Genomic DNA, 11,850 nt, shown 5'->3' with positions numbered 1-11,850 from the left:
CCTCGAGCACAGATGGGCCTGGGAGACAGTGACGTGGGCGCGCCAGGCACCGTGTCTGCTCAAGCGTCGGCTTCCGCCGGCTACCGCCTCCGCAGCCCTGCCTGCTCTGAACAGCGGGGACACTGGGGCTGAGATTTAATGGGGGTGGGGACCTGAAATGGGAAATTCTAAGGGTGTGAACAGAGGAGATCACACGGAACTGAGATGAAGGGTTAAAGAGGGGCGCTAGAATAGGTGAGATGATGGGCCGAGGGGCAAGGATTCGGAGGGAGGGGAAAATGAGAGAACCAAGGGGGAAAGACAGATCATACCAGGCCAAGATACGGATACAAGGCAGGGGTGCAGGTACGCAAAGGGGAAGGATAGAAACACAGAGGGAGAATGTTCCTGGGGGCTGCGGAGGTTGCTGAGATGGAGCAAAGATGAAGGGACCATACAGAGGATGACCGGGGGTCTGAAAGGAAGTTGCTAAATCCGAGAACCACCAGGCGACAGCGGAGAAAGAGGAGGTATTTTAACTGCTTGGCGACCAGGCTCTGTTTCGACACTCAGTTAACGGGTCATCTCCAGGTCAGGGTAAGGTAAAGCTAAATCAGGTCAGGTCGAGGTGAGTTCACGGGTCCATGGAAGAGAGAAAAAAAAAAAAAGGGGGGGATGATCTCTCACCCAAGTTCAGGCACTACACCTCCCCGGGTGCACTATACTTTGCCATCCCTTGGGGGAGGGGGAGGGGGGCTGCGAAGGGAGGGGGGCGGAAAGAATGCCCAGAGTCACAGCCAACAGTGTCCTTTTCCTTTAAGGCCGCCTTTGACGTTGCACAGGTTCCAGAAGTTTCTCCCGGGATTCAAGCGGTGGCCAGTATGTCCCACCTTCTCAAACCGGAGATTGGACTAATATAAATTGTCCCCCCGGGGCTCGGGTCTGAGCCCCGCAAACCAACCAATGAAATCAAAGGGCGCGTGGAATTTCCACCCTCTGTCCTTTTCACCAATGGCACGACGGGATGGCGGAGAGGTGTGGTTGATTGATCCCCGAGCGCACCAATCAGACCCACGCCAATCACTGCTCGGAATGTGTGCGCGTGTGGCCGGGTGACAGGGGCGGTGTATGGGGCGGCCACTCGTTGAAAACCACCCAATGAGCGAAGAGGCTGGGCTGAGTGACGGGCGGGCAGTGCAATGGGCTGCGCGGAGGCGGAGCCGTGGGGGCGGGTTCCCGGGCCCGCTGTCTGCGGCCGGCGGGCAGGCGACTCCTGTCCCGAGTGGAGGCGGCGGAGCCGGAGCCGGGGGAGGGGGCAGCGGCTGTCTGAAGGACCGCGGCGTCGCCCGCAGCTCCTCATCGGTGAGGGTGCCCGGCCAGGACTTGGGGGAGCCCGGGAACGGGGGGCGTCGCGAAGCCAAGGGGTCCTGGTATGGGGGCAGGGGGGGCGGGGGGAGGGTTGGGACGCTGAAAGGGCCCATCGCGGGTGCGGGGACCTGGAGTCTGCACGGTGGTGCTCGCTATTTGAGACCCTCTCCCCCGGGGGGCCGGGGGCAGTCTCGGCGGGCCGGGTCGGGTCGGATTGGGTTCGGCGGCGCGGAGGCGTTTTCGGAGCTGGCCCAGCCTGCCAGCGCGGTGACATCACCGACCACCCTCCCCCGCCCGAGCCCCCTCCCCGCTCCCCGCGTCCTCCCCTCTCGCCGCGCTTTTGTCCCGGCGGAGCTCTGCTCTGCCCCGCCCCTCTGCGAGGGAGGAGACTCCCCGTCAGCGATTTCATTGAGTAGGTTTCTCGGGGATTGGGGTCGGGTCCTCCGGGGAGAGAGGCGAGAAGAGCTAGCTCACTGCCTCTCGGGCCCTCGCAGACAATCACACCTGTCGGCGGTGGCACGCACGCTCGCTGTCCCTCTCCGTCGCCCGCCTGCACCCGCCTGGCCGGGCCATCCGCTCGCCGCCGCAGGCCGGCGCCGCACCTGGGCGCAGGTGGCCGCTGGACCCTGTCCCTTCCGTCTGCACACCTTGGGATCTGGTCCAGCCCTTGCTGCACCGCACAGGGCCCTCAGGGGCCTCTGAGATCCCCTCACCACCACCACCACCATCACCCACAACGAGGAGGTGCCTTCCAGGGCGGCCGCAGCTTGCAGCGCTCCGGTGGTGGAGCGATCCGAGGTGAGGGGCTGGGCTGGGCATGTTTAAGCGCACAGCGCTCTCCTGCCCATCCCCAGCAGCACCCCCACTGCAGGCCAGAGGCGCTTTCCGGAGCTTCCCACACTTCTGGGGAGAAGACTTCTTAGCCAGCTTGATGTTTAAAATTCAGCTGGAGCCCTTAAAACTTCGAGCGTGGACGCTGAATGGGTTTGTAAAGTTTCGGTAAGTCCCTCCCGAGAAGGGCGCTCATACCCATGACCGCGTCTCATCCTCCACACCCCTCCATCCTTCCATCTCCTTCCCAACCCCCCCAGCCCTTCTGGCATCCTCCCTGACATGAGACCCCTGAGACCAACCATTTCAACTGCACCCCACCTCGGCCATCGCCCTTATCCACTCCTTTCGGCACCCGTTCCCACGAATTGCTCAGCCCCCCCTCCCCTTCCTGGTGTTCCCAATTCTTGCATCTCTTTCAACCCAGAGGAAACATTTTTGTTTGTTTGGGGGCCACACCCTGTGGTGCTTAGGACTTAGTCCTGGCTCTGTGGTCGGGGACCCTTCCTGAAGGTGCTCAGGGGGACTATGTGGTGCCAGGGATTGAACTCAGGTCAGCTGCATGTAAGGCAGGCGCCTTAACCCGTGTGCTATCTCTTCAGCCCCTGGAAACCCCTTTTCCTCCCCAGCCACCCCTCTCTGGCATTTGTCATGCCCCACCACCAGACTTCATCCTCTGTCTCCCATCTCCTCTCCCTGCAGCTCAGGCACCCTGGCCATTCTTCCCCATTTGTCCTTCCTGCCTCCACACATCCATCCTTTTCATTCTTTCTCATCAAAGGCAGTGCCATGCCATGGGGCTCCTTTGTCATTTGAACACGTGGCTTATGGGGAAGGGGAGGGAAGAGCGGGATGGGGGCTGGAACCCACTCCTGGGAGGACCCTGTAGATGTGGGGGCTGGAAGATTGCAGGTCTAGAGCCGCAGGCCAGGCAGGGCTGGTGTCTGTGGGAAGGGAGCCTGGTGAGGAGGTGACGCGGGGACAGCCAAAGGAGGCTGGGAGTCCTGGTGGTGAACCCTTCGGCTTGTCCTTTGCTTAGCAACTGCTCTGGTTCTCTGGGGTCCTCTCTTGGTGTGCTAGGGTGTGGGCCGAGGCTGAGATGGCAGACCACCCCCAGCTCCCTCTCAGACGGCTTTTACTGCTGCTTCCGAAAATGGCTGCCCTCCCCCAGATGCTCTTTCTTCTCTGCCTCCTCCCACCCCAGCCTCCCCCACCAGGCGTGACATGCTGGTAGGGGGAGAAGGGGGAGTACCCGCCTTTATGGAGCCTTCTCCTCATCAGAGTGGGGTGACTCCAATACCATGAGTCAACCCCGCCACCTGCAACCGGCCCTGTGGGGGCCAGGGTCACCATCCCTTCTTGTCCCTGCCAGCCTGGGGGTCTTGCTCCTGCCAGGGAGCCCCGAACACTCGGAAGCAGTCAGAAGCCGAAAAACAGCCTTGGCTGTGGCTGCCAGCCCAGGACATTGCTAGAAAGACTCTGGTTCTCCCAGCTTTTTTGGCAGGGGTTGGCTAAACCTCCTAAGGGCTACAGAGTGGCTTCTGGCCATTCCCCCAAATAGCTCAAGTGACAGAAAAGTCCCCTTTCCTTCCTCGCCACCCCAGAATCACTGCTGGAGTGGAAGCAGAGCAGAAGAATGAGTGTGCTTTGCTCCTGCCTCTCCGGGTTCAGGGTAAAAGAACCATCAGAAGAGCAGGGGGTGGGGGGCGGGGTGCTGGCACTGGGCCAGCTTCTAAAGCAGGGGCAGGTGAAGCAGGGGACTGGCAGGCAGGTATCAGCAAAGGTGGTCAGTGCTCGGTTGTCTCCCAGTGTCTGGCTTCTAAAGGCCCTGCCCCCCAGGCTGTGCCTGCTCACCAGTGCAGGCACGCGTTTTCATGCACAGTTGGGTGTGTAGATGCTGGGAAATGAGTAAAGGGACCGGCTGCCCGGGCTGGGGGAGGAACCAGTGTCACACACTGACACATACACACACACACACACACACACACACACACGGAGGGGTTCAGAACAGTTTCTGAAGGCTGCCAGTCACCCCACTATCTGAGTCATACGTGACACTTTGAAGAGTCTGGGGGCTGAGACAGGGAGGCCCGGGGCTCCAGCAGGAGAGAGGACTTCCGGTCCCCACAGCCTGACTCAGCCGGGCTGCCTAGGACAGCTGGCTGAAGATACCGAGGTCCGTCTCCAGGCCAGCCACTGCCCCAGCTGCCCTTAGCTGGGCATTGTGCCTAAGGCATGGCGTAGGAGACCACGAAGCTCAGGTGACCTCACCCAGCACACTCATCTCCACCAGCCTCCGTGCACGGGTGTGCCAGTCCATGGTGCCACCTCACTCAGTAGGGCTGCTCTGGGGGTCCTCAGTCCGACACCAAGGCCTGGACCTGAGCCTAGCCCCAAGGAGGAGGCCATAGCCCACCGTTTCCTGCTGAGAAAAGTGGGCGCTGAGGTGGAGGATCACAGAGCTCTAGAATGTCTGAGCCGGACGAGGTCATCTAGTCAGACTGTCCCTTTACTGATGGGGAGACAGACATACAGGCTGGGCCTGACCTGCTGAGAGTGAGTAGCCGAGGGACTGCAGGGCAGGGCGGGAAGGCACAGGGGCCTCAAGGACTGGCCCTGGGTTTCTTTCAGAAACAAGGAGACCAGCGCCGGTCCAGTGGCTGTAATGGGAAAAGACTATTACAAGATCCTGGGGATCCCGTCAGGGGCCAATGAGGATGAAATCAAGAAAGCCTACCGGAAGATGGCCCTCAAGTACCACCCAGACAAGAACAAAGAGCCCAACGCCGAGGAGAAGTTCAAGGAGATTGCCGAGGCCTACGATGTGCTGAGTGACCCCAAGAAGAGGGGCCTCTATGACCAGTATGGGGAGGAAGGTAAGAGGGCAGTGTTCCCCCTGGAACTCCACCCATTCTGTGGGGTCCCGGGTGACCCAGTTCTGTCATAGATCTGGAGGCACGGGTGGGGGTGAGGGCAGCCTGCATTCCCAGTACTGGCCCCCCAGAGCAGAGGAGAGACCCCCTCACACAATACCGGCCCCCAGGACCCGGTCTGCGCAGTGACGGACTCCCTGCCTCTTGCTGCCTCTCTCCGTCCTGAAACTGAAGCCTTGGAGAAGGCTGAAGTGACCGCCAGAGGCTGTCCCCCCTCTCATTCTCCCTCCCAGCCTTATTAGTCCTGCCTGAAGTCCCTGCCACTTCATTGGCTGACAGGAAGGTTAGGGAAAGGGGGTGTGTAGAGGACAGAGCATCTCCCTACATCAGCAGAAAAGTTTGGCCCTTCGGCAGCCCAGGAATTAACCGCTCACGCTCTGAGCTCCAGAGACAGATGTCTCCTTCCCTGTTCCCTCCCTGCCCACTCCAGGCCAGCAGAGCAGAGATGGAGCTCTGCTTCCCGCAGGATGTGGTAGGCTCTGAGGGTGGATGCTGTTGGCATCCCACCCCCTCCCTGGTGGGGACGCGGGTGGCCACGCACAGGGCGGCAGGAAAGGCCCAAATAAAGGCTCTGAGAGGGTGGCCCCTCCCCACACATCCCACGGGCATGATGTAGCTGCTAATTCTGTGCCTGCCCCTCAGGGCCGCCTGCCACCCGCCAGCCACAGGCACCTGTCAGGCTATATTAAGAGACACTGTCACAGCTGAGGACTCTCCTTCCCGGGAGGAACTGTCCTGCCTGCCCAGCGGCACACACCTTCCTTCCTCCAAAGTAGATCAGGTCCCCTAAAAGAACCGGAAGGAAAGGGTTCTTTTCTTCCTCTCCTTCTTGCTCTGTGGATCCCGGTTTCCAGCCTCCTGCTCTTATATCCGAGTGCCACAGGCTTCTTCTGGTGTCCCTTTCTCACCTACTAGATGTGGTAACTCCCAGATTGACAGGCAGCGGGCGGAGTCCCGTATTCTCTCAGCTGAGGGGACAGAGGGTGCCGGGATGGGGAAGGAATCCAGGCACCAGGCTCCGTGGGACTTCCCGAGGGATGGACTCGCTCCTTCCACCCTCACCTTTGTTCAGGAAGGTGGGGGCTGGGGGAGCCAAACTGAAATGAAGGACAAAGCTCAGGCTCCCAGGCCAGGTGAGCCATGGGCTCTGATGCAAGCCTCCAGTCGGGAGGAATTCTGGGGCTGCGCTAACCCTCCAGCCTAGGAAGGAGAAGCAAAGCAACGTTTCTGTCTGCCCGGCCCCTCCCATAGCCGGCAGAACAGTTGTGCTCATGGACCACATTGTCCTGGCTGGGGACACTTTGTTCCCAGCTTGCATGAGGGTGGCCATGTGTAGAGCCATCCCCCCTCCTTTGTCATCAGCCCCACCCCCCACCCCTAGCTCTGCCCAGGTCCCTTGCACTTACCTGATCTCAGACCCTCCAGAGAGGAAGGAGAGAGATTGGGGCCTTGGGGAAGGGTGAACTGTGTGCCACTTGGCCTCCCTATGGAAACTGAAACCTGCGGCAGCCCCGGGAAGTAAAAAGCTAATTTAGGCTCAGGGTTTCCACAGCCAATGGAAATTCGAGAGAAAAGGCTCCAAAGGTGCCTGCACTCCACCTCTGAGTCCATCTGTTCTCTGTGTGAGCCCCACCTCCTGCCCCTGTTACCATCCTGACCACCCCAACCCCCACACACACACCCAGCCACCCTCTCACCCCCAAAACTGCTTCCAGGAAGCTGAGCCCGTGGGTAGCTGCCTCCAGCGAGAGCAGCTGGGGTCACCACCCGGAATGTGCCAGCTCATTCATGTGTTTTGGTTGCCCTGACGCCAGGAGTGGGCTGTGGGGCTTGGTGTTGTATAACTTGCAAGAGCTTCTCTCCCCGTGGAGCCTCTGTCTCACGTGTGAGCGCCTGGCCTGGTGCCACACTGCCATCCCCAAGCATGCCAACAAAGCATCTGAAACCTTTTTCAAGAAAAACCGCTCAGCTCCAAGCTAAGGAGATTTCCTGCTTGGGGGAAACCCTCCTGAGCTCCATTCCCAGGGGTGTATTGGGTGGGGGGACAAGAGACAGGTAGGGCAGAAGTCACATTGAAGCGGAGAGAGAGAGAGACCAGCAGGTGGCCCCTGCACTGTCCCCACCCCCTAAACCCTCCCCACCAAGATGGGACAGGCCAGTCACTATTGCCTCCTGCCCATCAGCTCTTCAGAGAGTGGCAAAGATCTGCAAGCAGGTATCACGAATAAGGGGGCCCCAGGCCAGCCACTTAATGCTTTGTGAGACAGTTTGGGGTCACAGGTCCACAGAAGAGATGACAGGCCTGGAACTCACATCTTCTGAGTCTTCTAGTATTAGCTTTTCTATGTAGGGAGAAACTTGGCCTCTCTGCCCTTCAGACACGCTTCCTTACCAGACACATCATTAGAGCAGGAATAAACACTGCCAGAGACTTTTCTTCCTTCAACAGGCCAGGCTTCTTTCTCCAGGTCCAGGAATTGGAATTGGGAGGGGGGAGGCGGGGGGAAGGACTGGGTAGGGGTATGTGCTGGGAACTACCATACTGCCCCTAACTTCTCCTCCCTCCAGGCCTGAAGACCGGCGGTGGCTCATCGGGTGGCTCCAGTGGCTCCTTCCATTACACCTTTCATGGGGACCCCCATGCCACCTTTGCTTCCTTCTTTGGTGGCTCCAACCCCTTCGATATCTTCTTTGCCAGCAGTCGCTCCACTCGCCCCTTCAGCGGCTTTGACCCCGATGACATGGACGTGGATGAAGACGAGGACCCCTTTGGTGCCTTTGGCCGCTTTGGCTTCAATGGGCTGAGCAGGGGTCCAAGGCGAGCCCCCGAACCGCTGTACCCTCGGCGCAAGGTGCAGGATCCCCCGGTGGTGCACGAGCTGCGGGTGTCCCTGGAGGAGATCTACCATGGCTCCACCAAGCGCATGAAGATCACAAGGCGGCGCCTCAACCCAGACGGGCGAACTGTGCGCACTGAGGACAAGATCCTGCACATTGTCATCAAACGGGGCTGGAAGGAGGGAACCAAGATCACCTTCCCCAAAGAGGGCGACGCAACCCCAGACAACATCCCTGCTGACATTGTCTTCGTTCTCAAAGACAAACCCCATGCACACTTTCGCAGAGATGGCACCAATGTGCTCTACAGTGCCCTGATTAGCCTCAAAGAGGTAAGACCCAAGTATGTGTGCAAGCGTGTGTGTGCGCATGCATGCGAGAGTGCCTGCATTGGACTGCAAGGGAATGCCAACATAATTCCCAAACTTCTCTTCCCCTTTCCTCACACGTTTTCACCATTTCCACCAGGCGCTGTGTGGCTGCACCGTGAACATTCCCACCATTGACGGCCGTGTGATCCCTCTGCCCTGCAACGACGTCATCAAGCCAGGCACCGTGAAGAGACTCCGTGGGGAGGGCCTGCCCTTCCCCAAGGTGCCCACCCAGCGGGGAGACCTCATTGTCGAGTTCAAAGTTCGCTTCCCAGACAGATTGACACCACAGACCCGACAGATCCTTAAGCAGCACCTCCCCTGTTCCTAGGCTCTGCCCCAGCCAGCCCAGAGTCTTCCACAGCAATACCCCCCACTCTCACCCTGCCACATGCACCTGGCTTGATGTCCACTGGACACTGGCAACTTTTTCTAAAATGAAAAAAAAAAAAAAAAACAAGAAAAGAAAAAAAAAAAAGGTTTTTAGGACAATGTTCCTGTCCCTGACCCCTCTCAGAGCTGGGCTGTCTTGGGGGAGTGGGAGGGAATTGGGGAGAGCTAGCCCAGGCCTGGGGTCAATTTTCGTGTCACTTGCTTTGAATCCAGTTCCCACTCTAGTGGCTGGAGAGAGACCTGAGTGCTACTTGAAGATGCAGAGGTTCCTCGTCCATGCCTGTAAATAGCATGCCCTCCTCCCCTCTCAGCTTCGCAACTAATCTGTCCTCCCTCCCTGTCCCGCTTCTTCCCGTTGCGGAAAAGGGAAGCAAGGACTCCGCTTTGCCACCACCGCCTGGTCCCAGGGCCGGTGTCTGAGGTTCCTGCGCTCACACTCTTACAGACACATGCACACACGCGTGCACACACACACATACACACGCACACGCACACACAAGCGCTCACTTTGAGCTGTCTGTGCCTCTCAGGGCGGAGAGAGGAAGGGCAGGTCCAGAAACCCCTGAGCTGGGCCACTGAGCACGAGACACTTTTCATTTGGGGGCAGTGAGGTGAAGGGGGCCCTCAGAGCCGCCCCGTCAGTCCTCCTGCCTCGACCCCACAGAACTGGAAGTTGAGTCCTCAGGAGCCTCCAAGGAGGAGCGAGGGAGGAACCTGCTAAGTGCAGAAGTGGGGGCGGGGGATGGGGGCCACACCCCAGCCTTCCTCAGGACCGGAAAGGGCTTCAGGGTCAGGTGGCAGCTACACCCCACCAAGAGATTCAGGGTCACAGGTTTCTCCCCACACCTCTGAACTCAGGGCCTAGCCACCCCCAAACTTCCAAATCCCATTTTTGTGCTATATGGAGCAATTCTGACCCTTCGTGGAGGCTGCTGAGGGGGACTGCCATCCCTCTGAGCCCACGTGAGCCACCCCACTCCCACGGCTGCAGGAAGGTCTAACAGTGGGGAGCCAGGGAGCTGGCTTCAGTGAGGTCCTGGGGTGGGGTCTTTAGGTTTTCTCACTTTGACAAGCCCCTGAATGTTTTTATAGTAGTTTTTTGTATTTTTTTGTAATGACAGTATTATGGAAAAAATAATAAAGTATTTTAAAAATAAGGCATCTGAGAGACGCACTGAACCTGGGGTGGAGGCAGGTGCATAGGGCCCCTTTTCAAGTGCCCCCTACCCCACCTTGCCAGGCTCTGACTACCATCAATATAAGTGGAAGTTGGCTCCTTCCTACAAGCCCAGATTTCCAAAACATACCTCGACACAGCAAATACAGAAGATACCACTCAGTGGCTAGAAGAGCTTTGGACCAGAGAGTACAGCGGGTAGGGCATGTGCCTTGCCTTGGTTTGATCCCTGACACCATGTATGTTCCCCCAAGCACTGCCAAGAGTAAACTCTGAGTACCACTGGGTATGGCCCCAAAACAAAAGTCAAACCAAACATAAAGAACAAATAGTCTTGGTTATGAGAAATAGACCATCCTCTTTGGGGGATGTGCTAACGTGGGAACTGATTTTTCTCTGCATAGACTAGAATTTTCCTTTCAGAGAAAGTGTCCTTCTCAGACAGGGCAGAAGAAACATCCTCAAAGACAGTGCCTGAAGCAGAGGAGAGAGCAACCTGCACTGAGGGAGCAGGATCCCTGGGAGACATGAATTCTGTTGTTGATCTTTAAGTCATAGTTTCCTGGGAATGGTTGTTCTGGTCTTAATTTGCTTTCTTTTTTTTTTTTTTTTTTGGGGGGGTCATACCCAGCAATGCACAGGGGTTATTCCTGGCTCTTGCACTCAGGAATTACACCTGGTGATGCTTGGGGGACCATATGGGATGCTGGGATTCAAACCCAGGTTGGCCACGTGCAAGGCAAACGCCCTACCCGCTGTGCTATTGCTCCAGCCCCTGTTCCGGTCTTATTTTTACTTATTCTTAGCTTTGGGGCCACTCCCAAAGTGTCTGGGGCCTATATGGTTCTGGGGTTGAACCCACATGTGTTTCAGTCCTCTCCGTACTTGTCACAGTTTGGACCCCCAGAGTCACTCATTCACTCCTCTGCAGGCTCAGCCCAGGTGTGGACTTCCTCCTGAGCTGCCTTCCTTCTCTCCATGCCTGAGTCCCAGATTCCTTTAGAGGATTGGGCCCATGAAGGTGATAGCTTCCTCTGTCTGCATCCTGGGTACCAGAGAAAGGCATCTCTGTCGTCCCCAAGCCTGGGCTTCATGTACAGATGGATATTTGGCATGGCCCCACTCTTCACACTCTAAGGATGGGACCATTAGACTTTTAATATCTATGTCATGGGGGGAGTGGGGGAAGAGAAAGAGAGAAGAGAGAGGAAGAGTGGGGATGGAGTGGTGGAGAGAGAATGTGCAAGTCCAGTGAGCGGGATCACTTCAAGAAGCCCCTGAATCTACTGAAAGTAGATGTGCCCTTGGTATGATAGAATTTGCTCATTTGCTCTCTGTATGACAGTGACAAGCTCTTTAAGGCTTCCCTACCCTATGTTGTGGGCAACCAGCATTCCTGGTGGTAGGGGGCATTGTTGGCCACTCAGTTAGCCATTGACCTCTGTGCACCTGCAAGCTCTCTAACCCTCAGAACATCTTGCAGTTGTGGCTTAGGAGCTTCTGTCTTCTTGGACGTCAGTGTCGCTGGACTCTGGAGCCTGTGGAGGAAAGCTACCTTCATCTCCCGTGTCCTTCTCCTAAACTGTCCTTTCTGAAAGATGCTGCTCTCTGAGGGAGCCCCTTCACCCCAGACATGTTCCTAGTCTCTGCTTCTGGGCTTTGTCGCTCCAGAATTGCTGTTTGTAGGGACACACCTTCCCTCTTGTCCCTTGGGTCTTGTCCTGCCATTGTTGGACTTGGAGTGGTCCTGAGTGGCTTCTTTTGCTCCTTGCTAGAGTCTCCCTCTGCTGCTCGGTCCATAGGAATGCATGTGAGAACCCACAGGGCTTATCTGCTCATTCTCTAGGACTGTGGGCTTGGAGCCAAACTGACCAACATCTCGGACAGAGCCCTCAGGTTTTTCTTGCTCACAGTTGAGGAATCAGAGAAAGAAAATGCAGGTGGGAATTTGTTTGTTTTT

The 11,850-nt window shown here is 57.5% G+C and overlaps 1 protein-coding gene across 5 annotated transcripts; it reads left to right on the top strand.

Annotated features, from left to right (window-relative positions):
• Positions 1-1,194: 1,194 nt before the first annotated feature.
• DNAJB5 (DnaJ heat shock protein family (Hsp40) member B5) lies at positions 1,195-9,872 on the top strand. Of its 5 annotated transcripts, none has more exons than XM_055139843.1 (5): positions 1,195-1,341; positions 2,205-2,346; positions 4,810-5,054; positions 7,680-8,281; positions 8,418-9,872. In XM_055139843.1, exons 2-5 carry the CDS (start codon positions 2,279-2,281, stop codon positions 8,649-8,651), a joined length of 1,149 nt encoding a protein of 382 aa, XP_054995818.1. In that variant the 5' UTR covers positions 1,195-1,341; positions 2,205-2,278; the 3' UTR covers positions 8,652-9,872. The 5 variants fall into 5 exon arrangements, with proteins under 5 accessions (XP_054995818.1, XP_054995841.1, XP_054995810.1 ...); XM_055139866.1 differs by lacking the exon at positions 2,205-2,346 and adding an exon at positions 1,842-2,145; XM_055139835.1 differs by having other exon boundaries at positions 1,842-2,346.
• The last annotated feature ends 1,978 nt before the right edge of the window (positions 9,873-11,850 follow it).

Source organism: Sorex araneus, chromosome 1 (assembly GCF_027595985.1).
Source record: "Sorex araneus isolate mSorAra2 chromosome 1, mSorAra2.pri, whole genome shotgun sequence".
NCBI classification, from domain to species: Eukaryota; Metazoa; Chordata; class Mammalia; order Eulipotyphla; family Soricidae; genus Sorex; species Sorex araneus.
The sequence above is the reverse complement of the archived record's forward strand: the minus strand, read 5'-3'. Positions and strand labels throughout refer to the sequence as shown.

Bases quoted from the DNA above. Each gene is read 5' to 3' on its own strand.
- DNAJB5 (XM_055139835.1), top strand. From the start codon at position 2,165: ATGTTTAAGCGCACAGCGCTCTCCTGCCCATCCCCAGCAGCACCCCCA. The intron at 2,347-4,809 runs GTAAGTCCCTCC...GGTTTCTTTCAG, and splicing joins AATGGGTTTGTAAAGTTTCG to AAACAAGGAGACCAGCGCCG. The intron at 8,282-8,417 runs GTAAGACCCAAG...CATTTCCACCAG, and splicing joins CCCTGATTAGCCTCAAAGAG to GCGCTGTGTGGCTGCACCGT.